At 37.5% G+C, this 25,926-nt stretch overlaps 3 protein-coding genes across 3 annotated transcripts; 2 read left to right on the top strand and 1 right to left on the bottom strand.

Moving 5' to 3' along the window:
- The first annotated feature begins 5,514 nt into the window (after positions 1 to 5,514).
- Positions 5,515 to 7,993, top strand: LOC128378603 (pentraxin fusion protein-like). The gene is made up of 3 exons (XM_053338172.1): positions 5,515 to 5,566; positions 6,790 to 6,997; positions 7,576 to 7,993. Exons 1-3 carry the CDS (start codon positions 5,515 to 5,517, stop codon positions 7,991 to 7,993), a joined length of 678 nt encoding a protein of 225 aa, XP_053194147.1.
- Positions 7,994 to 13,504: 5,511 nt separating this feature from the next.
- Positions 13,505 to 19,916, bottom strand: LOC128379336 (pentraxin fusion protein-like). The gene is made up of 4 exons (XM_053338954.1): positions 19,836 to 19,916; positions 16,255 to 16,321; positions 14,890 to 15,097; positions 13,505 to 13,922 (listed from the first exon to the last, which is right to left on the bottom strand). The coding sequence occupies exons 1-4, from the start codon at positions 19,914 to 19,916 to the stop codon at positions 13,505 to 13,507; spliced, it is 774 nt and encodes a 257-aa protein (XP_053194929.1).
- Positions 19,917 to 23,070: 3,154 nt separating this feature from the next.
- Positions 23,071 to 25,926, top strand: LOC128378602 (pentraxin fusion protein-like). Its single transcript, XM_053338171.1, has 3 exons — positions 23,071 to 23,122; positions 24,344 to 24,551; positions 25,509 to 25,926. Exons 1-3 carry the CDS (start codon positions 23,071 to 23,073, stop codon positions 25,924 to 25,926), a joined length of 678 nt encoding a protein of 225 aa, XP_053194146.1.

Raw genomic sequence — 25,926 nt, 5'->3', positions numbered from 1 at the left:
TTTTGTGGCACCAGGAGGAGAAGCTGGGGGTCTCGTGTGCGCTTACAAACTGATGCTGGGCGAACTTCAATTTAGATCAATTTCCATCAAGACGCGAGCATAGCAGTTGAATTAAACTGACTAGGCCCTGATGTCAGCCGGCTGGCCGACACGACGCAATCCATCTGTGCGCAGTAATCAGGGGGGGTATTAGAGGTTTCCACCGGCAGCAGGAATATCACACATGATCAGATCTAAAATTATGACAGATGAAGATTCCGCCGAAAAAGTTTCTCAAACACTCTTATGGGAATATCCACACGTTGCGTAAAACCTGTCATGACTCCACTTTTGATCACTTGGATACTCTAAACGCGTCCTGGTGTGCGTAAAATGCCCCTGACAGTGATAAAACCACAGAGAAACTTGTGGGAAAAAAGGCTCCGTTGGAACATAAATATAAAATCTAGATCATTCTGTGTGCTCTGACTCGGCGTCTCGCTCCCGGTGAATCAGGTGCCTCTCCGACAAATCCTGTGGGTCAAGCGCTAATCTGACGGATTGTCTCGGCTGCCCAGCCGTGCAGCGACGCCTAACTGCGTCACTGAGCTCAACAGAGCCTGTGTGCCGTGCAGAGCGCTGTCCAGCCGGGCGATCATCCAGTCCATGTGCTGTGAGATCAGCGGCGACCACACTGCACTCACTACTACTGTTACCTCTACTATGACCGGCACGTTACATTGATTTTGCACATAATGTTAAAAATGTGTTTACTGTAGGTATGTACAGAGCAGGGTTATTATGGTTATATTTAGTAATAGGATTTTTAAAAATGTATTTTTTGCGTATTTCTGATCCGTTTTAGTGAGTTTAACAAGTGATTAATTAGTTTTAGTTTCGTTTTTATTTAGTTTTAGTCTGAGGTCTTGATTAGTAGAAGCTGTAAAGGATGAAATAATGCTGACACTGAGGTCAAATGAGCTGTGTTTATGTTTGTCTCCCTACTGGTACTAGCCCGTTATTTCAAGAAGTCACACTCAACACAAGACCGAGAAAATGAGAAAATGAAAAGCTAAAAAACTAAAACTAAGCTGATTTTAACTGCAATTCAGTTTAGTTTTAGTTAGTTATGCATTGTGCATTGTAGTTGTTGTTTTGGTTTTTTGTTTTGTTTTTTGTTTTTTTAATTTTAGTTAACTAAATTTTCACTGCTAGTTTTAGTTTTAGTTATCTATAATAACCCTGGTACAGAGACAAGATTTTTATTTTTTAAATCAAAGAATATAAATATGATGATTTATTTTACCTGTTTATTTTATCTGTCCAATTACTTTGATTTGAATTTGAACCTTTACACTTTTGACACTATGTGTGAAAAGTACTAAACCCTCCACACAGATCTTTCTATATAAATATGTATATTAGTAGTAATATAATGTAGTATCCATTAATTTATTTCAAAGTGAATATGCTGAAGAACAAAAGATGTGTGTGTTTATGTAACTGTAAAGCAACAATAAAATGTCACATTTGAGTCTTACTGACACACCATGACAAGTTTTTGAAATGCCCGATCAAGTATAACTTCCTGCACTGCTCATAACAGTGACATCGGGCTCATCCTCGGGGGTTAAACTTATGTCCTGAGCATGCTCCACTACTTGTAACTTGAAGCTGTGGGTCTGGGTCAGGAGCAGCCTTGCCTTGCTTTGCTTTGCTTCCTGTCGCTCATGTCCAGCTCTCCAGGTGGTCAGGTGTGCAGATTCAGGTGCGATGCCCAACTTGTGTGCTTGATGTCAGCACCTCTATGATCTGGCATGTGGCGGTGAATGGTGGCTGAACTTTTTGCTTTAGAGCGGCCTGCATACATGCCATTACACTCACAGCTGTGCAGCAGCACAACTCTGCCTTTGTGGCCGGCCAGCAATGTCAAAGAATCAACAATCAGAGACTTTCAAGGAGGAGTTTGTGTGCCTCGTGAACATCCTGCTTGACACCCAGAAGCAGGTGATTATTGTGTGTTCCTGTGCCACCTCTGTGTTTTGGTCACTTGAATTACAGTCACCTATGCCAACTTTACATCCGGCTAAAGGGTTACTGCAGGAACATCCTTGACAGTTGCCTTTTTAAATAAACAGATGGCCTCCCTCCTTCCATGGAAGGCTCACACCTTTTATGAACAAATATTAAACTGACCTTGTGATCCTGTATGGCATGTCTTACCTACTGACCTGGGTAGCATGATCAGCATGGTCAAAATCGTGTAAGTATTGGCAATTTGTTGACTAGCTAGCTGTAATTCTTGCTACGTGTGCCTCAGTCAGCTTGTTCTAAAATGTTTGTAGTGAGACCAAAACGCAGCAGTTAAACTTTTAACCAAAACCAGCCATATTACCCCTGTTCTTTCTTCCCTCCATTGTCCTCCTGTAAAATTCAGAAACTACTACAAGATCCTTCTGATTACCTATAAGACACTCCATGACTTTGCTCCTAGTTATATATTTTAACTTCTTCTTTCCTCACTCCACTTCTCGGCCATTTCGGTCTTCAAATCTCAGCGTTTTGTTGATCTCCCACACTAACAACAAATGGTGACTACGTGTTTGCAGTCTTACCCTCAATTATGTGGAATTAGCTTCCACAATCTATAAGAATCTTTGGACTGTTTTAAACAGCGCTTATGACCCCATTTATATCGGCAAGCCTTTATATAGACCTCTCTGCCACTTCTCATGACTTGTTTCATTTCAGTTTGGTCTGTTTCTCTCTGTGCCATATCATATTTTATATTGTAAATTGTATTTTATATTGTAATCTGTTTTAGTCTTGCATGAGTGATATGAATAAAGCTTTGTTTACTTACTTACGTAGACCCTGTCTAGATTCTGTCGAGCAATGTTTTGTTACTGAATGCTCCTGTTTTTCTTAATGTGTGTTTTATCCATGTGTCATTGTATTTATATAAGTCTTTTTTCCACGGTACTGTTGTGTCAATTTTAATTTCTCCCAAGGGGGATCAATAAAGATCCATCTTATCTTTTATTGTTGATAGTTGCCTTCTTGAATACACTTCAGCTTGTTAGCCAGATGGCCTCCGTCCTTCCAAGGAAGGCTCACACCTTTTATCAACTAATGTTGACCTGACTTGCACTCCTATAAAATAATCCCACTAAGCTTTCTCTAAATTGTTCTAATGTAATAACAAAAGCTAAACCAATAGTGTGTGCAATGTCATTACATACTGTTTTAAGGCTGATGTTATCCCCATTTTTTGGTATCACCACTCATAAATGGCATGGTCAGGATGGTTGGCATGGTCAAAGTGGTGTAAATATTGGCAAACTAAAGCTAATTCCCTAGAACTGGATTTATGACCATGGGCCCTAAATGAGACTACTAATCAAATTTTACTTGATACTCCTTTTGAGTTCCTAAACTACAGAGGTTTTGGCGTAATCCACATGAATGTGTGAAGCTTGGTACCAAAACTGGACTCCATCAGAATTTGGGTCCAACAAATCAATCCAGATATTTTAATTACAACAGAAAACAGGTTGTCTTCAATTAAAATAAATTAAATTAAATGTGATGTAATTGTACAGTTATAATACATCAAAAGTGGACTCAACCACAAGGGGGGAGGGATTGCTATTTTTGTGAGAAACTCTTTTGTCTCGGTGTTGCACTAGCATTCCTATCATTAAATAATAATAATATGGCGGTAATTGAGGCCTAATGCCCTGGCCTCAATTGACCCAAAAAAGGCTATTGGAGCAGACCTCTTCAATACAAGAGTCTTACCTGTACCTCTCTTAACACATACTTTTATTGTAACTCTTCTATCTTGTAATATTAAGTGTAGAAAGCAGCACATGTACTGTACTGCCTCTTTATAAAGGCAGTGACAGTACTGATCCAAATAACTAACGCCCAATCTCCAAACTGTCACGTTTAGAGGTTCATCAACAATCAGTTGTGCCGTTTTCTATCTGAGCATGGCATTTTAAATCCCAATCATTCTGGTTTCAGACCTCGATACAGCATTTTGACAACAGTATGCAAGGTGGTAAATTATATAACCTGCTCTCTGGACAGAAGTGTTGTGTTGCCCTTTTCATTCATTTGTCTAAAGCATTTGAAACAGTGGATCACATTCTTCTTTTGAATAGACTTAAACCAATTGGTTTGCATATAACTGGTTTCACCGTTATCATACTGGCAGAGGTCAAGCAACAGTTGCAGACAGTCATCAGTTTGGCCTTTTTCACTTACTGCCACAGGACCGATATGTCCTATTTTGTACACATTATACATAAATGACCCAGGGTTATTGATTATTAATGGCTCTATTCATTATTATGCTGCCAACACACTTATTTACTCATTAGCGCCCTCTATTAATGAAGCTTTATTTTATTTAAACTTTTTTTTTTTGGCTATTCAAAAGACATTACACTCATTACTCATTACACCTAAACTTTTAATACATCTACAGAAGACTAATTACATGCTCTTGGAGCGGCTGTGGCTCAGGAGCTAGAGCGGTCGTCCTCCAATTGGAAGATTGGTGGTTGAATTCCCTTCTCCTCCAGTCCACATGTTGATGTGTCCTTGGGCAAGATACTTAACCCCAAATTGGCCCCGTGTATGAATGAGAATGAATAATTAACTTCCTCCTGATGTGCAGGTTGGCAACCTGCGTGGTAGCCCCTGCCATCAGTGTGTGAATGGATGAATGGGATGTAATGTAAAGTGCTTTGAGTGGTTGGAAAGACTAGAAAGGCGCTATATAAGTACAGTCCATTTACCATCTTCACCAGAAAAATCCACAAATTTTACTATTACTGATTATTTGGCACCTGTGTTTGCTATCTGTCATGTGATTTATGTTTTCTTGTTGATTGAACCTGCAGACTATCAACTTCAAGTATAAAAATAGATGAACACTTGTATATTCTTGTTGTTTCTATGCCTTCTAAGTTTAAAAGAAGATGTATCAGGCAGATATCATTTGATAGCAGGATCATTCCAGTTTTGGTTCATTGGATTTGTAGAAAACAGATAAAAGATAGTATATCACCATTTAAAAGGCTTGAAATTAACAAGTGTGTTATGTTTGCTATCAACAAGATCCACATACAGCTGCTTAAGCTGATGTCCAGAGCACACCTGTTCATATTTGCTTTTAATTCTGTTGTCTGTCCTCTTAAAACTGATCAGATCAAATATTATTTAAACAGTATTTTTAATGACTTGATACGACAAATAAGGAACAATATCGAGATCCTGTTATGGATATTTCATAATAGGGAGGAGTTTGGATGGTCAGGATATAAAAACCCTCCGTTCTGGTATTCTGTAGCAGCGTCTTCACAGCGGCACAGTATGTATACAGCTTCATTCTACTTTTATATTTCCATGTAGTTTTTTATACATATCAAAACCATTGACAGTGGTTAAACACTGTATTTAACTCAATTTATGTGCAATAACTTAAGTAAATTCTCTTTTTTTCTGCAGGTTTGCTTGGACAAAATGCGATTCTCATGTGTTCTGTTTCTCATTGCCATCTCCATGGCGTTGGCAGGTAATTGTTTATTTTCTTTTGTATCCAAATGTGCGTATCTGTGCATGTATTCAACTCTTTTATTAGTCTCTGAACATACTGTTAAAATGGGAGGTGGGTGTTGAGATAAACATCAAGGTATTTATAATTCGTCACTGGGTATCATTAAATAATGATGATATCAGTACCAATACAAGTATCCTTAAAGTGGTACCGATACCAATTGAGTACTTCATTACATACCCATCACATGAATAGAAGAATTAAATTGCATAAAAAGCCACCAGTCCTTCACATCTAAATTATTTGAGTTTCACACAAATGCACAAATACCTCAACTTCACAGACAGGTTGTAGCTGCTGTGGCAGTGGGCCAATCAGATCTTGCATTATATTGAATAACACTTGCATTGATTGGCTGTGAGCAAGTCCATACAAATGGTCATATTTTCTAGCTCTGGGTGCAAAAAGGATGGATTGCAGGTTTTGTTTGATGGGAAACAACACTATTTGGTAATGAGATATAGACATAGACTTTATGTCTGATCCCTCTCCACTGTGTTGTTGTGTTCTGCAGGGCTCATTTCTGGGGCCCAATATAACGTCCTTTGCTTTATATTTGCTGCCCTTTGAACAGATAATGAACAGTTTTGATATTGCTTATCATTTATTTGCAGATGATATCCAACTCTACTTTTCATATAAACCGAGTGGAGCTTTTAGGTTGTCTGGGCTCTTTGACCTGACCAGATCTTGTTTTTTCTGCTTAAGAAATATAAGGAAACTAATATTTGTAGTTTCAACTGCTGAATTAGAGATGCATGTGCATGTCTTCATGTCACCTTGCCTTGACTACTGCAACACACTTCTCTTCGATGGAAAACACTGCCCGAACCCTTACAGTCTGCTAATTCTGTAGAATCACTTAACTTGCATGCACCTGATCAGCATTTTATGTTTTTATGGTGTGTTTTTATTTTTTAATGGTTTTTTTTAGTTTAGCATTTTTTTTAGCAAAATATTGTGGCTTTTGTAGTCACTTCATCTGTTATTTATTTTGTTTTTATATGTTGCATTATGCCCTTGTAAAGCACTAATACACAAAGCTCAATACAAATAGATTTTTTTACTTAAATACAGCATATATCTAGTTAATCACATATCTGAATGTTTGCCAATGGGATGTTTTTTATTGTTGTTGCCAACTATTTGTAACTTTACAAAATCTGTTTTTTGTCTTTAAGTGAGTGTTCCCATCAAGACCTTGGTATTCCCCAGAGCAACAAATACTGATCATGTTGAGTTGACTCCTCTTAAACCTCTGAACATGAGGGCGTTCACTCTGTGCATGCGTGTTGCCACAGAGCTCCCTGTCAACCGGGAGATCATCCTCTTTGCCTATCGGACACCAGACGTTGATGAGCTGAATTTGTGGCGTTTAAACGACGGCAGGTAAACACTTAGTGCTCCACACTTTGTGACATTCATGTAAGATTAAAGCTCTGACTGTACTCTAAATATTTGACATATTGACACATCATTTTAACAACATAGAATATTTTGGATTTAAGGTACTATGGATCCAAGATAAGGCAATAATTTATCATTACTTTCTCCTCCATTTTCATGGTGAAATACTAAAAATGATACAAACTCTACTATTACTGACAAGACTCCTTCTGCTAACTACTCACAATACTACAACTACTATTGTAATATCAATACTAGTTAATACTGCTGTTACTACCACTAATAATACATTTATTTTGTCAGTATTTTGTCAGATCATCTTTATTTTGGTCTTTTGGTTTAAATAGAAATGAAATATCAATAAAAACTAAAAAGAAAGTGTACTGTCAAAACCCCTAATAAGAACAATACTACTACCACTCCCTTTTCTACAGCAAATGAATAGATTACATAAGTATGCGTTAATTATTGTTAATCATTATAACTCTTTCATCACAGCCACATTTCAATTTTGCAATGTTAGATCACTGTACTAATGAAGTGTGTATGTGTGTGTTTAGATTGTCCTTGCACCTGCGTACATCGTCAATTCCAGATTCTGCTAACTTCTACGTCCCTCAGCTTGGTGCCCTTGAGACCCACCTGTGTGTCACCTGGGACTCCAGTACAGGTGCTACTGCCTTCTTCATGGATGGAAGGAAAAGCCTGACTAAAATTTATAAGCCAGGTCAATCAGTGCGTCCTGGAGGCAAGGTTGTCCTCGGACAAGATTTTGACAGTTATGACGGTCATTTTGATACCAGCCAGAGTTTTGTTGGTGAAATGAGTGATGTCAATTTGTGGGACTCTGTCCTCTCAGACAGCACCATCCAAGACTTGTCCTCTGGGATGAGAGTGCCAAGAGGAAATGTTTTGGACTGGGAAACTACACAGCTTCGTATTCGTGGGGGGGCGAAGGTTGTTAATCGTGAACTGTAGCTGTAATGGTCACATATGACATGCTGGAATAATGTAGGCAGTGTCATAAAGTGAAGTAAAGCCATATAAAGCTCTGTAAACCTGTATGACATATCAGCAGGAGATGATTTACTGATCAAAATCTAATCTGTGCACTCATGTATAACAGTGTCATTAATAATCATTTCTGACCACAAATATGGGGTCACACTGTAATTCTTTTCAATCAAATAAAATCTTGCATGCTAACAATGGCTGTTATGGTGGAATATATTTCATGATAATGTCAAACTAAGACTGCATCAGTATTTAACTAACATATACATAAAATATCATTTGAATTTATCTTAAGATTTCACGTAGAGGTGGTCATTGTTACAGTTTAATAAGACCGAAGCCTGCCAGGGAACAGATGAAAAGAAATACAGTACTTTTGAAGATTATATGAGACCTTGCAACAATAAAATCAGTTGAATGTAACACCCACACACACATATTTTATTTATGGACATTTCCTCTGATTTTTAAACCGTAGACTCACACACCGTCTGCAACCACCCTCCTTTTGTGCAAAAATGTATTTAAAAGTTGATCTGAAGCTAATATGAAGCTTCAGATGCCCAAATGAGTCAAATCAAGTCTTCTACGCTCAACGTTACAGTGTTTTTTGTGCCAAAGTCCTTCTTTTTGTTTCTATACTTCCACCACAGCTCAACAGGGAAACACTAAGATTGTTTTATCTTTGCTACATTATTATTATTCTGTTCTCACGATAGCGTGATTTTGCAGGGCTAGAAAGATAGGTAACAAAACCTCAGGTGAAACCGTGTTCTTCAAAAAAGGTTTGGCTCTGCAGGTCTTTTCTGTAAAACTGCAAAATACAATACAAGACACATCAATATACTGCACAAATATGCATTTGAAATTACACTGTAAATAGTAATATGTACAAATGAGTTAAATTAATATAATAGACATGACATACATTTGTTTTTACGGAAGCGCATTTCATTCACTGGATAAAAAAAAATGTAAACACCTTATCTCGAGATCAGGGTCTCATAATTACGAGAAAGGTGCCACATTAGGTGTTACACTGTAAAGTGGGGGTCGATTGATTATCACCCAAATTGATGATAAACATCGTCAAAGTATTGCGAGATCCTGCACAGCACATCTAGAGATCTGTGCGGGATCTCGTGAGATGTTTACAGCTTTAGCATTAGCAGCAGAGTAAAAGCCATCAGGTAAGTGTTATTTTAATAAACTCCTGGGAAGCTAGTTTAAATATATAACAACAGGACCAGTTGGTTAAGCAGCTGGTTAGTCCCCCTTTTCAAGAGACCAGTAAAAACTCCATTACAATTGTTGAGCCCACTAAAATGTTAAAAGCATGGTTTTCTAAATTGGGCTGAGACATAAGTCTTTAATTCTTGATATATTACAATTCATAGTTAGAGACTTTAGAGACGATTTAAACATCAATCAGAATATTAAAATATATTATTTTATGTGAAAGGTTACATTTATACCGGGTCACATTAATCCTCATAAAACCACTGGACCAGACAGGCTCAAGGGCAGGGTGCTGTGGGAATGCTCTGCTCAGCTGGGTAATATCATCACTAAGCTGTTACAGCAGTTTCTAGACTCCAGCTGTGTCCCACAGATGTGGAAGGAGTCCACCATCATACCTGTGCCAAAGAAGCCTAACACCAGGACTTCAGACTGGTGGAACTCACATCCATACTGTGCAAGTGTATAGAGGTGGATGCTTGTTTGACCCTCCTGAACACAGTGAGCAGATATCTAGACTCTCTACACCCCTCCACACACATATTTTATTTATGGGCATTTCCTATGATTTTTACACAGTAGACTCACGCACCCTCTGCAACCATCCTCTAGAACTATAGGTCGACCCAACACATAGATAAACAACTTTCGGCAGGACCAGGCTCTGTTTTATCCCCTGGTGGCCAACCTAAAGTACAATAATGTTCTGTCTGCATACAGCTAGCAAATAAACCACCACGATATCCTGGATAGAGGAGTGTGAAGGACTTAAGAACTCCTCTGAACCCCTGAGATCAATGGGGCAGGCAGTATAAAAGGTGGGGCGGGTTACCTTCAAGCAGGGCCGGCCCTAGGATTTTGTTTGTGGCCCCAAAACACTTCAGACACAACCACTAAACCACACACGTGAACGAACATGAACACACACACTAGAGATTTGGAGGAACATGAATTGACAACAACTCTCTGAATTTATTTGAAAACAAAAGTGTATTAAAACGTGTGAAATGGATCTATAGGTAGTGCTGGTACTGTATGTTGGGGGGTAACAGATGAAGTATGAGTGCAGTATATAGAAGGCTGTGGTTCAGCAGTTATGATCTCTGGAGCCACAGTCACATCAGACGAGGGAGGAGATGACCCTGAAGTCTCTGACCATGTTCCCTCAGCAGCAGTCAGCTGATGAGGTAGATGGTCCTGGTACAGTAGAAGTTGCTCCAAAATATTTAAATAATGCAAAGAAAAGATTATACATTAGATCATTATTATTATTATTTAAATATAGACTGGAAGACATTACAAAGGTACATTACATGTATCTTCCAGACATATTTTAACAACACAACTAATACAATTTTATCAAAATATTTAAATGATCCAGTTATCTAAATATGTTCAAAAATGATATACGGAAATACAATTTAACATAACTAGTAAAATATTGTTAGCCTGAAACTATTTGGGGCATTTTGGACACACAAGGTTTGATAGGTAGGTTAATTAAAATAATAAAATAAATAAAAATAAATCGAACCACCACTTTCATGTTACAAGAAAACATTGGGTGCTAGTTGAATTATAAATGAGGTTACAGTCCTACTGATGTTACCTGTTAATGCTAAACGACGTTTAGCATTAACAGGTGGTGGTTCGATTTATTTTTATTTATTTTATTATTTTAATTAACCTACCCATCTAACCTTGTGTGTCCAAAATGCCCCAAATAGTTTCAGGCTAACAATATTTTACTAGTTATGTTAAATTGTATTTCCGTATATCATTTTTGAACATATTTAGATAACTGGATCATTTAAATATTTTGATAAAATTGTATTAGTTGTGTTGTTAAAATATGTCTGGAAGATACATGTAATGTACCTTTGTAATGTCTTCCAGTCTATATTTAAATAATAATAATAATGATCTAATGTATAATCTTTTCTTTGCATTATTTAAATATTTTGGAGCAACTTCTACTGTACCAGGACCATCTACCTCATCAGCTGACTGCTGCTGAGGGAACATGGTCAGAGACTTCAGGGTCATCTCCTCCCTCGTCTGATGTGACTGCGGCTCCAGAGATCATAACTGCTGAACCACAGCCTTCTATATACTGCTCTCATACTTCATCTGTTACCCCCCAACATACAGTACCAGCACTACCTATAGATCCATTTCACACATTTTAACACACTTTTGTTTTCAAATAAATTCAGAGAGTTGTTGTCAATTCATGTTCCATCTCTAGTGTGTGTGTTCATGTTCGTTCACTTACGTGTGTGGTTTAGTGGTTGTGCACTAATAGCACTAATATTAGCACTAGTAGCACTAATATTTCCCCAAGTATCTAAGTAAGTTCGTATGGATTAATTAAGCTATGACGATGTTAATTTATGACCAAAATGTATTTTTTAAAGAAGGACACATTGAAGAAACAATAGCTCACTCACACTGTGTGTAGAGAGTGGACTCGACCTGTCTGGAGCTCTCAGTTAAAAGATGACACATGATGTTTCAATAATATTCACATGCATGTAACTGGAGTTGTTTTTGTTTGTTTGTTTAATCAAATACACAACAGTTACACACACACACACACACACACACACACACACACACACTACAAACTTCACTCATGAAACAGGGCAGGCTTGGGTGTTTGATTCCTAAACTAAAGACAATGTCAATGTTAAGTTTTATTGCCATTGTGTGGTAATGAGCTTAGGTTCGGTGTAATTTCGACCTAGCATCATATGCACCATGAGGTCTATCTAATCAGCGCCTCAGCCCTTTTTTTCAATTGGTCGGAAAATAATGTAGTTCGAGCCATCAGCCGAATGGTTTAGCACAGGTGCTAACGGGACCACCAGTGTATCTGGTAAATGACCCCACTAATAATGCCTGGATTGTTATTAAACTTCTACAGTAGTACAAATAGGCTCTTTACTCATAAATCAATGCATTGGAAAGTTTGTAAGTACACCAGGAGTTTATTAATATTAACTCTTACCTGATGGCTTTTACTCTGCGGCTAATGCTAAAGCTGTAAACATCTCATGAAATCCTGCACAGATCTCTAGATGTGCTGTGCAGGATCTCGCAATACTTTGACGATGTTTATCATCAATTTGGGTGATAATCAGTCGACCCCCACTGTACAGTGTAACACCTAATGTGGCACCTTTCTCGTAATTATGAGACCCTGATCCCGAGATAAGGTGTCTAAATTTTTTTTTATCCAGTGAACGAAATGCGCTTCCGTAAAAACAAATGTATGTCATGTCTCTTATATTAATTTAACTCATTTGTACATATTACTATTTACAGTGTAATTTCATATGCATATTTGTGCAGTATATTGATACGCGTCTTGTATTTTGCAGTTTTACAGAAAAGACCACCTGCAGAGCCAAACCTTTTTTGAAGAACAAGGTTTCACCTGAGGTTTTGTTACCTATCTTTCTAGCCCTGCAAAATCACGCAATCATGAGAACAGAATAATAATAATGTAGCAAAGATAAAACAATCTTAGTGTTTCCCTGTTGAGCTGTGGTGGAAGTATAGAAACAAAAAGAAGGACTTTGGCACTAAAAACACTGTAACGTTGAGCGTAGAAGACTTGATTTGACTCATTTGGGCATCTGAAGCTTCATATTAGCTTCAGATCAACTTTTAAATACATTTTTGCACAAAAGGAGGGTGGTTGCAGACGGTGTGTGAGTCTACGGTTTAAAAATCAGAGGAAACGTCCATAAATAAAATATGTGTGTGTGGGTGTTACATTCAACTGATTTTATTGTTGTAAGGTCTCATATAATCTTCAAAAGTATTGTATTTCTTTTCATCTGTTCCCTGGCAGGCTTCGGTCTTATTAAACTGTAACAATGACCACCTCTACGTGAAATCTTAAGATAAATTCAAATGATGTTTTATGTATATGTTAGTTAAATACTGATGCAGTCTTAGTTTGACATTATCATGAAATGTATTCCACCATAACAGCCATTGTTAGCATGCAAGATTTTATTTGATTGAAAAGAATTACAGTGTGACCCCATATTTGTGGTCAGAAATGATTATTAATGACACTGTTATACATGAGTGCACAGATTAGATTTTGATCAGTAAATCATCTCCTGCTGATATGTCATACAGGTTTACAGAGCTTTATATGGCTTTACTTCACTTTATGACACTGCCTACATTATTCCAGCATGTCATATGTGACCATTACAGCTACAGTTCACGATTAATAACCCTCGCCCCCCCATGAATTTTAAGTTTTGCAGCTTCCCAGTCCAAAACATTTCCTCTTGGCACTCTCATCCCAGAGGACAAGTCTTGGATGGTGCTGTCTGAGAGGACAGAGTCCCACAAATTGACATCACTCATCTCACCAACAAAACTCTGTCTGGCATCAAAATCACCCGCATAACTGTCAAAATCTTGTCCGAGGACAACCTTGCCTCCAGAATGCACTGAGTGACCCTGCTTGTAGATTTTAGTCAGGCTTTTCCTTCCATTCATGAAGAGGGCAGTAGCACCTGTACTGGAGTCCCAGGTGACACACAGGTGGGTCTCAAGGGCACCAAGCTGAGGGACGTGGAAGTTAACAGCCTCTGAATATGATGATGTACGCAGGTACAAGCCCACACTGTAACACACACATATATACACTTCATTAGTACAGTGATCTAACATTGCAAAATTAAAATATGCCTGTAATAAAAGAGTAATAGTAATAATTAACGCATACTTATGAAATCTGTACAATTGCAAAAGCTTGCAATTTTTCAAATTAACATAGTTATTTAAATGATTGCAGCATTCAGGTGGAAGATGAACAATGAAACTTTTTTTTAAATGAAACGTTGTTTTTATGTGAATGCATTTATTAAATGTTCATTATTGTCTAAAATAGAGATGAAAATGTATTTATTAAAGGCTTATAAATGGACTTCTGTACAGTATTTTCTTCCTTATCTAACAGTGAGTTCATGGTTCCCATGTTGAGCGATTTTTCCTGATTCCTGCAGTTTTAACGCAAAAAAAGCACATAAAACATTGCAAACTCTAATTTTTGAGAAAAGCAGCTGCAAAATTGAACATTTTTGACCGCAATAATAACAAAAATACTTTTGGGGAAATCCTGGGGGGACTGGCTAGTGATGTCAGTTTAAAAAACTGAATTTCATGCGGTAACACGTCTCATAATTATTTGTAGCAGTAGAAGACGGAGTGGTAGTAGTATTGTTCTTATTACTTGTTTGGACAGTACACTTCTTTCTTTTTAGTCTTTATTGATACTAAAAAGTCTAGAGACTGTTTTTATCTGTAGACCAGTAGACTAAATTCTATATGCTGTAAATGTGTTGGATCTGCCCATATTTGGGCATGGCTCAACCGGTGGCATTATCTGCATGGTTTAAGACTTTCCCCGGAGGCTGAAACTTCAGAATTGAAGGGACCATCAGCACAGAACGTTGCCTCATCTTGGATCCATAGTATTTTAAGTCCAAAATATTCTGTGTTGTTACAGTAATGTGTCAACATGTCAGATATTTAGAGTACAGTCACAGCTTCATCTTACATGGATGTCACAAAGTGTGGAGCATGTTTACCTGCCGTCACTATTACGCCACAAATTCAGCTCATCAACGTCTGGTGTCCGATAGGCAAAGAGGATGATATCACGGTTGACAGGGAGCTCTGTGCCAACACGCATGCACAGAGTGAACGCCCTCAAGTTCAGAGGTTTGAGAGGAGTCAACTCAACATAATCAGTATGTGTTGCTCTGGGGAATACCACGGTCTTGATGGGAACACTCACTTAAAGACAAAAAACAGATTTTGTAAAGTTACAAATAGTTGGCAACAACAATAAAAAACATCCCATTGGCAAACATTCAGATATGTGATTAACTAGATATATGCTGTATTTAAATAAAAAAATCTATTTGTATTGAGCTTTGTGTATTAGTGCTTTACAAGGGCATAATGCAACATATAAAAACAAAATAAATAACAGATGAAGTGACTACAAAAGTCACAATAATTAAAAAAAATGCTAAACTAAAAAAAAACAATAAAAAATAAAAACACACCATAAAAACATAAAATGCTGATCAGGTGCATGCAAGTTAAGTGATTCTACAGAATTAGCAGACTGTAAGGGTTCGGGCAGCATTTTCCATCGAAGAGAAGTGTGTTGGCAAGGTGACATGAAGACATGCACATGCATCTCTAATTCAGCAGTTGAAACTACAAATATTAGTTTCCTTATATTTCTTAAGCAGAAAAAACAAGATCTGGTCAGGTCAAAGAGCCCAGACAACCTAAAAGCTCCACTCGGTTTATATGAAAAGTAAAGTTGGATATCATCTGCAAATAAATGATAAGCAATATCAAAACTGTTCATTATCTGTTCAAAGGGCAGCAAATATAAAGCAAAGGACGTTATATTGGGCCCCAGAAATGAGCCCTGCAGAACACAACAACACAGTGGAGAGGGATCAGACATAAAGTCTACGTCTATATCTCATTACCAAGTAGTGTTGTTTCCCATCAAACAAAACCTGCAATCCATCCTTTTTGCACCCAGAGCTAGAAAATATGACCATTTGTATGGACTTGCTCACAGCCAATCAGTGCAAGTGTTATTCAATATAATGCAAGATCTGATTGGCCCACTGCCACAGCAGCTACAACCTGTCTGTGAAGTTGAGGTATTTGTGCATTTGTGTGAAACTTAAATAATTTATATGTGAAGGACTGGTGGCTTTTTATGCAATTTAATTCTTCTATTCATGTGATGGGTATGTAATGAAGTACTCAATTGGTATCGGTACCCAGTGACGAATTATACATACCTTGATGTTTATCTCAAAACCCACCTCCCATTTTAACTGTATGTTCAGAGACTAATAAAAGAGTTGAATACATGCACAGATACGCACATTTGGATACAAAAGAAAATAAACAATTACCTGCCAACGCCATGGAGATGGCAATGAGAAACAGAACACATGAGAATCGCATTTTGTCCAAGCAAACCTGCAGAAAAAAAGAGAATTTACTTAAGTTATTGCACATAAATTGAGTTAAATGCAGTGTTTAACCACTGTCAGTGGTTTTGATATGTATAAAAAACTACATGGAAATATAAAAGTAGAATGAAGCTGTATACATACTGTACTGTGCCGCTGTGAAGACGCTGCTACAGAATACCAGAACGGAGGGTTTTTATATCCTGACCATCCAAACTCCTCCCTATTATGAAATATCCATAACAGGATCTCGATATTGTTCCTTATTTGTCGTATCAAGTCATTAAAAATACTGTTTAAATAATATTTGATCTGATTAGTATTAAGAGGATAGACAAACAGAATTAAAAGCAAATATGAACAGGTGTTCTCTGGACATCAGCTTAAGCAGCTGTATGTGGATCTTGTTGACAGCAAACATAACACACTTCTTAATTTCAAGCCTTTTAAATGGTGATATACTATCTTTTATCTGTTTTCTACAAATCCAATGAACCAAAACTGGAATGATCCTGCTATCAAATGATATCCGCCTGATACATCTTCTTTTAAACTTAGAAGGCATAGAAACAACAAGAATATACAAGTGTTCATCTATTTTTATACTTGAAGTTGATAGTCTGCAGGTTCAATCAACAAGAAAATATAAATCACATGACAGATAGCAAACACAGGTGCCAAATAATCAGTAATAGTAAAATTTGTGAATTTTTCTGGTGAAGATGGTAAATGGACTGTACTTATATAGAGCCTTTCTAGTCTTTCCAACCACTCAAAACACTTTACATTACATCCCATTCACCCATTCACACACTGATGGCAGGGGCTACCACACAGGGTGCCAACCTGCACATCAGGAGGAAGTTAATTATTCATTCTCATTCATACACGGGGGCAATTTGGGGTTAAGTATCTTGCCCAAGGACACATCAACATGTGGACTGGAGGAGAAGGGAATTCAACCACCAATCTTCCAATTGGAGGACGACCGCTCTACCTCCTGAGTCACAGCCGCCCCAAGAGCATGTAATTAGTCTTCTGTAGATGTATTAAAAGTTTAAGTGTGATGAGTAATGAGTGTAATGTCTTTTGAATAGCCAAAAAAAAAAAGTTTAAATAAAATAAAGCTTCATTAATAGAGGGCGCTAATGAGTAAATAAGTGTGTTGGCAGCATAATAATGAATAGAGCCATTAATAATCAATAACCCTGGGTCATTTATGTATAATGTGTACAAAATAGGACATATCGTCCTGTGGCAGTAAGTGAAAAAGGCCAAACTGATGACCGTCTGCAACTGTTGCTTGAACTCTGCCAGTATGATAACGATGAAACCAGTTATATGCAACCAATTGGTCTAAGTCTATTCAAAAGAAGAATGTGATCCACTGTTTCAAATGCTTTAGACAAATGAATGAACAGAGCAACACAACACTTCTGTCCAGAGAGCAGGTTATATAATTTACCACCTTGCATACTGTTGTCAAAATGCTGTGTCGAGGTCTGAAACCAGAATGATTGGGATTTAAAATGCCATGCTCAGATAGAAAACGGCACAACTGATTGTTGATGAACCTCTAAACGTGACAGTTTGGAGATTGGGCGTTAGTTATTTTGATCAGTACTGTCACTGCCTTTATAAAGAGGCAGTACATGTGCTACTTTCTACACTCAATATTACAAGATAGAAGAGTTACAATAAAAGTATGTGTTAAGAGAGGTACAGGTAAGAGTCTTGTATTGAAGAGGTCTGCTCCAATAGCCTTTTTTGGGTCAATTGAGGCCAGGGCATTAGGCCTCAATTACCGCCATATTATTATTATTTATTGATAGGAATGCTAGTGCAACACCGAGACAAAAGAGTTTCTCACAAACATAGCAATCCCTCCCCCCTTGTGGTTGAGTCCACTTTTGATGTATTATAACTGTCAAGTACAATTACATCACATTTAATTTAATTTATTTTAATTGAAGACAACCTGTTTTCTGTTGTAATTAAAATATCTGGATTGATTTGTTGGACCCAAATTCTGATGGAGTCCAGTTTTGGTACCAAGCTTCACACATTCATGTGGATTACTCCAAAACCTCTGTAGTTTAGGAACTCAAAAGGAGTATCAACTAAAATTTGATTAGTAGTCTCATTTAGGGCCCATGGTCATAAATCCAGTTCTAGGGAATTAGTTTAGTTTGCCAATATTTACACCACTTTGACCATGCCAACCATCCTGACCATGCCATTTATGAGTGGTGATACCAAAAATGGGGATAACATCAGCCTTAAAACAGTATGTGATGACATTGCACACACTATTGGTTTAGCTTTTGTTATTACATTAGAACAATTTAGAGAAAACTTAGTGGGATTATTTTATAGGAGTGCAAGTCAAGTCAACATTAGTTGATAAAAGGTGTGAGCCTTCCTTGGAAGGGCGGAGGCCATCTGGCTAACAAGCTGAAGTGTATTCAAAAGGCAAGTATCAACAATAAAATATAAGATTGATCTTCATTGATCCCCTTTGGAAGAAATTAAAATTGACACAACAGTACAGTGGAAAAAAGACTTATATAAATACAATGACACATGGATAAAACACACATTAAGAAAAACAGGAGCATTCAGTAACAAAACATTGCTCGACAGAATCTAGACAGGGTCTACGTAAGTAAGTAAACAAAGCTTTATTCATATCACTCATGCAAGACTAAAACAGACTACAATATAAAATACAATTTACAATATAAAATATGATATGGCACAGAGAGAAACAGACCAAACTGAAATGAAACAAGTCATGAGAAGTGGCAGAGAGGTCTATATAAAGGCTTGCCGATATAAATGGGGTCATAAACCCTGTTTAAAACAGTCCAAAGATTATTATAGATTGTGGAAGCTAATTCCACATAATTGAGGGTAAGACTGCAAACGCGTAGTCACCATTTGTTGTTAGTGTGGGAGATCAACAAAACGCTGAGATTTGAAGACCGAAATGGCCGAGAAGTGGAGTGAGGAAAGAAGAGGTTAAAATATATAACTAGGAGCAAAGTCATGGAGTGTCTTGTAGGTAATCAGCAGGATCTTGTAGTAGTTTCTGAATTTTACAGGAGGACAATGGAGGGAAGAAAGAACAGGGGTAATATGGCTGGTTTTGGTTAAAAGTTTAACTGCTGCGTTTTGGTCTCACTACAAACATTTTAGAACAAGCTGACTGAGGCACACGTAACAAGAATTACAGCTAGCTAGTCAACAAATTGCCAATACTTACACGATTTTGGCCATGCTGATCATGCTACCCAGGTCAGCAAGTAAGACATGCCATACAGGATCACAAGGTCAGTTTAATATTTGTTCACAAAAGGTGTGAGCCTTCCATGGAAGGAGGGAGGCCATCTATTTATTTAAAAAGGCAACTGTCAAGGATGTTCCTGCAGTAACCCTTTAGCCGGATATCAAGTTGGCATAGTTGACTGTAATTCAAGTGACCAAAACACAGAGGTGGCACAGGAACACACAATAATCACCTGCTTCTGGGTGTGAAGCAGGATGTTCACGAGGCACACAAACTCATTATAGAAAGTCTCTGATTGTTGATTCTTTGACATTGCTGGCCGGCCACAGAGGCAGAGTTGTGTTGCTGCACAACTGTGAGTGTAATGGCATTTATGCAGGCCGCTCTAAAGCAAAAAGTTCAGCCACCATTCACCGCCACATGCCAGATCATAGAGGTGCTGACATCAAGCACAGAAGTTGGGCATCGCACCTGACTCTGCACACCTGACCACCTGGAGAGCTGGACATGAGCGACAGGAAGCAAAGCAAAGCAAGGCAAAGCTGCTCCTGACCCAGACCCACAGCTTCAAGTTACAAGTAGTGGAGCATGCTCAGGACATAAGTTTAACCCCCGAGGAATTAGCTTCCACAATCTATAAGAATCTTTGGACTGTTTTAAACAGGGCTTATGACCCCATTTATATCGGCAAGCCTTTATATAGACCTCTCTGCCACTTCTCATGACTTGTTTCATTTCAGTTTGGTCTGTTTCTCTCTGTGCCATATCATATTTTATATTGTAAATTGTATTTTATATTGTAGTCTGTTTTAGTCTTGCATGAGTGATATGAATAAAGCTTTGTTTTTTTACTTACGTAGACCCTGTCTAGATTCTGTCGAGCAATGTTTTGTTACTGAATGCTCCTGTTTTTCTTAATGTGTTTTTTCTTAACCGTTTTTTCCACGGTACTGTTGTGTCAATTTTAATTTCTTCCAAAGGGGATCAATAAAGATCAATCTTATATTTTATTGTTGATACTTGCCTTTTGAATACACTTCAGCTTGTTAGCCAGATGGCTTCCGCCCTTCCAAGGAAGGCTCACACCTTTTATCAACTAATGTTGACCTGACTGCACTCCTATAAAATAATCCCACTAAGCTTTCTCTAAATTGTTCTAATGTAATAACAAAAGCTAAACCAATAGTGTCATCACATACTGTTTTAAGGCTGATGTTATCCCCATTTTTGGTATCATCACTCATAAATGGCATGGTCAGGATGGTTGGCATGGTCAAAGTGGTGTAAATATTGGCAAACTAAAGCTAATTCCCTAGAACTGGATTTATGACCATGGGCCCTAAATGAGACTACTAATCAAATTTTAGTTGATACTCCTTTTGAGTTCCTAAACTACAGAGGTTTTGGAGTAATCCACATGAATGTGTGAAGCTTGGTACCAAAACTGGACTCCATCAGAATTTGGGTCCAACAAATCAATCCAGATATTTTAATTACAACAGAAAACAGGTTGTCTTCAATTAAAATAAATTAAATTAAATGTGATGTAATTGTACTTGACAGTTATAATACATCAAAAGTGGACTCAACCACAAGGGGGGAGGGATTGCTATGTTTGTGAGAAACTCTTTTGTCTCGGTGTTGCACTAGCATTCCTATCAATAAATAATAATAATATGGCGGTAATTGAGGCCTAATGCCCTGGCCTCAATTGACCCAAAAAAGGCTATTGGAGCAGACCTCTTCAATACAAGACTCTTACCTGTACCTCTCTTAACACATACTTTTATTGTAACTCTTCTATCTTGTAATATTAAGTGTAGAAAGCAGCACATGTACTGTACTGCCTCTTTATAAAGGCAGTGACAGTACTGATCCAAATAACTAACGCCCAATCTCCAAACTGTCACGTTTAGAGGTTCATCAACAATCAGTTGTGCCGTTTTCTATCTGAGCATGGCATTTTAAATCCCAATCATTCTGGTTTCAGACCTCGATACAGCATTTTGACAACAGTATTCAAGGACAGAAGTGTTGTGTTGCCCTTTTCATTCATTTGTCTAAAGCATTTGAAACAGTGGATCACATTCTTCTTTTGAATAGACTTAGACCAATTGGTTTGCATATAACTGGTTTCACGTTATCATACTGGCAGAGGTCAAGCAACAGTTGCAGACGGTCATCAGTTTGGCCTTTTTCACTTACTGCCACAGGACCGATATGTCCTATTTTGTACACATTATACATAAATGACCCAGGGTTATTGATTATTAATGGCTCTATTCATTATTATGCTGCCAACACACTTATTTACTCATTAGCGCCCTCTATTAATGAAGCTTTATTTTATTTAAACTTTTTTTTTTGGCTATTCAAAAGACATTACACTCATTACTCATTACACTTAAACTTTTAATATATCTACATAAGACTAATTACATGCTCTTGGGGCGGCTGTGGCTCAGGAGGTTGAGCGGTCGTCCTCCAATTGGAAGATTGGTGGTTGAATTCCCTTCTCCTCCAGTCCACATGTTGATGTGTCCTTGGGCAAGATACTTAACCCCAAATTGCCCCCGTGTATGAATGAGAATGAATGATTATCTTCCTCCTGATGTGCAGGTTGCCACCCTGTGTGGTAGCCCCTGCCATCAGTGTGTGAATGAGTGAATGGGATGTAATGTAAAGTGCTTTGAGTGGTTGGAAAGACTAGAAAGGCTCTATATAAGTACAGTCCATTTACCATCTTCACCAGAAAAATCCACAAATTTTACTATTACTGATTATTTGGCACCTGTGTTTGCTATCTGTCATGTGATTTATGTTTTCTTGTTGATTGAACCTGCAGACTATCAACTTCAAGTATAAAATAGATGAACACTTGTATATTCTTGTTGTTTCTATGCCTTCTAAGTTTAAAAGAAGATGTATCAGGCGGATATCATTTGATAGCAGAATCATTCCAGTTTTGGTTCATTGGATTTGTAGAAAAACAGATAAAAGATAGTATATCACCATTTAAAAGGCTTGAAATTAACAAGTGTGTTATGTTTGCTGTCAACAAGATCCACATACAGCTTCTTAAGCTGATGTCCAGAGCACACCTGTTCATATTTGCTTTTAATTCTGTTTGTCTATCCTCTTAATACTAATCAGATCAAATATTATTTAAACAGTATTTTTAATGACTTGATACGACAAATAAGGAACAATAACGAGATCCTGTTATGGATATTTCATAATAGGGAGGAGTTTGGATGGTCAGGATATAAAAACCCTACGTTCTGGTATTCTGTAGCAGCGTCTTCACAGCGGCACAGTATGTATACAGCTTCATTCTACTTTTATATTTCCATGTAGTTTTTTATACATATCAAAACCACTGACAGTGGTTAAACACTACATTTAACTCAATTTATGTGCAATAACTTAAGTAAATTCTCTTTTTTCTGCAGGTTTGCTTGGACAAAATGCGATTCTCATGTGTTCTGTTTCTCATTGCCATCTCCATGGCGTTGGCAGGTAATTGTTTATTTTCTTTTGTATCCAAATGTGCGTATCTGTGCATGTATTCAACTCTTTTATTAGTCTCTGAACATACAGTTAAAATGGGAGGTGGGTTTTGAGATAAACTTCAAGGTATGTATAATTCTTCAATGGGTATCATTAAAAAAATTATGATATCAGTACCAATACAAGTATCCTTAAAGTGGTACCGATACCAATTGAGTACTTCATTACATACCCATCACATGAATAGAAGAATTAAATTGCATAAAAAGCCACCAGTCCTTCACATCTAAATTATTTGAGTTTCACACAAATGCACAAATACCTCAACTTCACAGACAGGTTGTAGCTGCTGTGGCAGTGGGCCAATCAGATCTTGCATTATATTGAATAACACTTGCATTGATTGGCTGTGAGCAAGTCCATACAAATGGTCATATTTTCTAGCTCTGGGTGCAAAAAGGATGGATTGCAGGTTTTGTTTGATGGGAAACAACACTACTTGGTAATGAGATATAGAAATAGACTTTATGTCTGATCCCTCTCCACTGTGTTGTTGTGTTCTGCAGGGCTAATTTCTGGGGCCCAATATAACGTCCTTTGCTTTATATTTGCTGCCCTTTGAACAGATAATGAACAGTTTTGATATTGCTTATCATTTATTTGCAGATGATATCCAACTCTACTTTTCATATAAACCGAGTGGAGCTTTTAGGTTGTCTGGGCTCTTTGACCTGACCAGATCTTGTTTTTTCTGCTTAAGAAATATAAGGAAACTAATATTTGTAGTTTCAACTGCTGAATTAGAGATGCATGTGCATGCCTTCATGTCACCTTGCCTTGACTACTGCAACACACTTCTCTTCGATGGAAAACGCTGCCCGAACCCTTACAGTCTGCTAATTCTGTAGAATCACTTAACTTGCATGCACCTGATCAGCATTTTATGTTTTTATGGTGTGTTCTTATTTTTTATTGTTTTTTTTTAGTTTAGCATTTTTTTTTAAATATTGTGGCTTTTGTAGTCACTTCATCTGTTATTTATTTTGTTTTTATATGTTGCATTATGCCCTTGTAAAGCACTAATACACAAAGCTCAATACAAATAGATTTTTTTACTTAAATACAGCATATATCTAGTTAATCACATATCTGAATGTTTGCCAATGGGATGTTTTTTATTGTTGTTGCCAACTATTTGTAACTTTACAAAATCTGTTTTTTGTCTTTAAGTGAGTGTTCCCATCAAGACGGTGGTATTCCCCAGAGCAACATATACTGATTATGTTGGGTTGACCCCTCTCAAACCTCTGAACATGACGGCGTTCACTCTGTGCATGCGTGTTGGCACAGAGCTCCCTGTCAACCGTAATATCATCCTCTTTGCCTATCGGACACCAGACGTTGATGAGCTGAATTTGTGGCGTAATAGTGACGGCAGGTAAACATGCTCCACACTTTGTGACATCCATGTAAGATGAAGCTGTGACTGTACTCTAAATATCTGACATGTTGACACATTACTGTAACAACACGGAATATTTTGGACTTAAAATACTATGGATCCAAGATGAGGCAACGTTCTGTGCTAATGGTCCCTTCAATTCTGAAGTTTCAGCCTCCGAGGAAAGTCTTAAACCACGCAGATAATGCCACCGGTTGAGCCATGCCCAAATATGGGCAGATCCAACACATTTACAGCATATAGAATTTAGTCTACTGGTCTACAGATAAAAACAGTCTCTAGACTTTTTAGTATCAATAAAGACTAAAAAGAAAGAAGTGTACTGTCCAAACAAGTAATAAGAACAATACTACTACCACTCCGTCTTCTACTGCTACAAATAATTATGAGACATGTTACTGCATGAAATTCAGTTTTTTAAACTGACATCACTAGCCAGTCCCCCCAGGATTTCCCCAAAAGTATTTTTGTTATTATTGCGGTCAAAAATGTTCAATTTTGCAGCTGCTTTTCTCAAAAATTAGAGTTTGCAATGTTTTATGTGCTTTTTTTGCGTTAAAACTGCAGGAATCAGGAAAAATCGCTCAACATGAGAACCATGAACTCACTGTTAGATAAGGAAGAAAATACTGTAATTAGTAATTACTTTGTAATTAAAAAAAGTACTGTATTTTAGACAATAATGAACATTTAATAAATGCATTCACATAAAAACAAAGTTTCATTAAAAAAAAGTTTCATTGTTCATCTTCCACCTGCATGCTGCAATAATTTAAATAACTATGTTAATTTGCAAAATTGCAAGCTTTTGCAATTGTACAGATTTCATAAGTATGCGTTAATTATTACTATTACTCTTTTATTAAAGGCATATTTTAATTTTGCAATGTTAGATCACTGTACTAATGAAGTGTATATATGTGTGTGTTACAGTGTGGGCTTGTACCTGCGTACATCATCATATTCAGAGGCTGTTAATTTCCACGTCCCTCAGCTTGGTGCCCTTGAGACCCACCTGTGTGTCACCTGGGACTCCAGTACAGGTGCTACTGCCCTCTTCATGAATGGAAGGAAAAGCCTGACTAAAATCTACAAGCAGGGTCACTCAGTGCATTCTGGAGGCAAGGTTGTCCTTGGACAAGATCTTGACAGTTATGACGGTCATTTTGATGCCAGACAGAGTTTTGTTGGTGAGATGAGTGATGTCAATTTGTGGGACTCTGTCCTCTCAGACAGCACCATCCAAGACTTGTCCTCTGGGATGAGAGTGCCAAGAGGAAATGTTTTGGACTGGGAAGCTGCAAAACTTAAAATTCGTGGGGGGGCGAAGGTTATTAATCGTGAACTGTAG

The sequence above is a fragment of the Scomber japonicus genome, chromosome 18, assembly GCF_027409825.1.
Source record: "Scomber japonicus isolate fScoJap1 chromosome 18, fScoJap1.pri, whole genome shotgun sequence".
NCBI classification, from domain to species: domain Eukaryota; kingdom Metazoa; phylum Chordata; class Actinopteri; order Scombriformes; family Scombridae; genus Scomber; species Scomber japonicus.
Note: the sequence above shows the minus strand (reverse complement) of the source record. Positions and strands in the feature narration are given on the sequence as shown.

Excerpts from the sequence above, each read along its gene's own strand:
- LOC128379336 (XM_053338954.1), bottom strand. The coding sequence starts at position 19,916 with ATGTCAAAGAATCAACAATCAGAGACTTTCTATAATGAGTTTGTGTGC. Across the intron at positions 16,322-19,835 it reads TGCTTCACACCCAGAAGCAG|GTTTGCTTGGACAAAATGCG; the intron begins GTGATTATTGTG and ends TTTTTTCTGCAG. Across the intron at positions 15,098-16,254 it reads CATCTCCATGGCGTTGGCAG|TGAGTGTTCCCATCAAGACC; the intron begins GTAATTGTTTAT and ends TTTGTCTTTAAG.
- LOC128378602 (XM_053338171.1), top strand. The coding sequence starts at position 23,071 with ATGCGATTCTCATGTGTTCTGTTTCTCATTGCCATCTCCATGGCGTTG. Across the intron at positions 23,123-24,343 it reads CATCTCCATGGCGTTGGCAG|TGAGTGTTCCCATCAAGACG; the intron begins GTAATTGTTTAT and ends TTTGTCTTTAAG. Across the intron at positions 24,552-25,508 it reads TGGCGTAATAGTGACGGCAG|TGTGGGCTTGTACCTGCGTA; the intron begins GTAAACATGCTC and ends TGTGTGTTACAG.
- LOC128378603 (XM_053338172.1), top strand. The coding sequence starts at position 5,515 with ATGCGATTCTCATGTGTTCTGTTTCTCATTGCCATCTCCATGGCGTTG. Across the intron at positions 5,567-6,789 it reads CATCTCCATGGCGTTGGCAG|TGAGTGTTCCCATCAAGACC; the intron begins GTAATTGTTTAT and ends TTTGTCTTTAAG. Across the intron at positions 6,998-7,575 it reads TGGCGTTTAAACGACGGCAG|ATTGTCCTTGCACCTGCGTA; the intron begins GTAAACACTTAG and ends GTGTGTGTTTAG.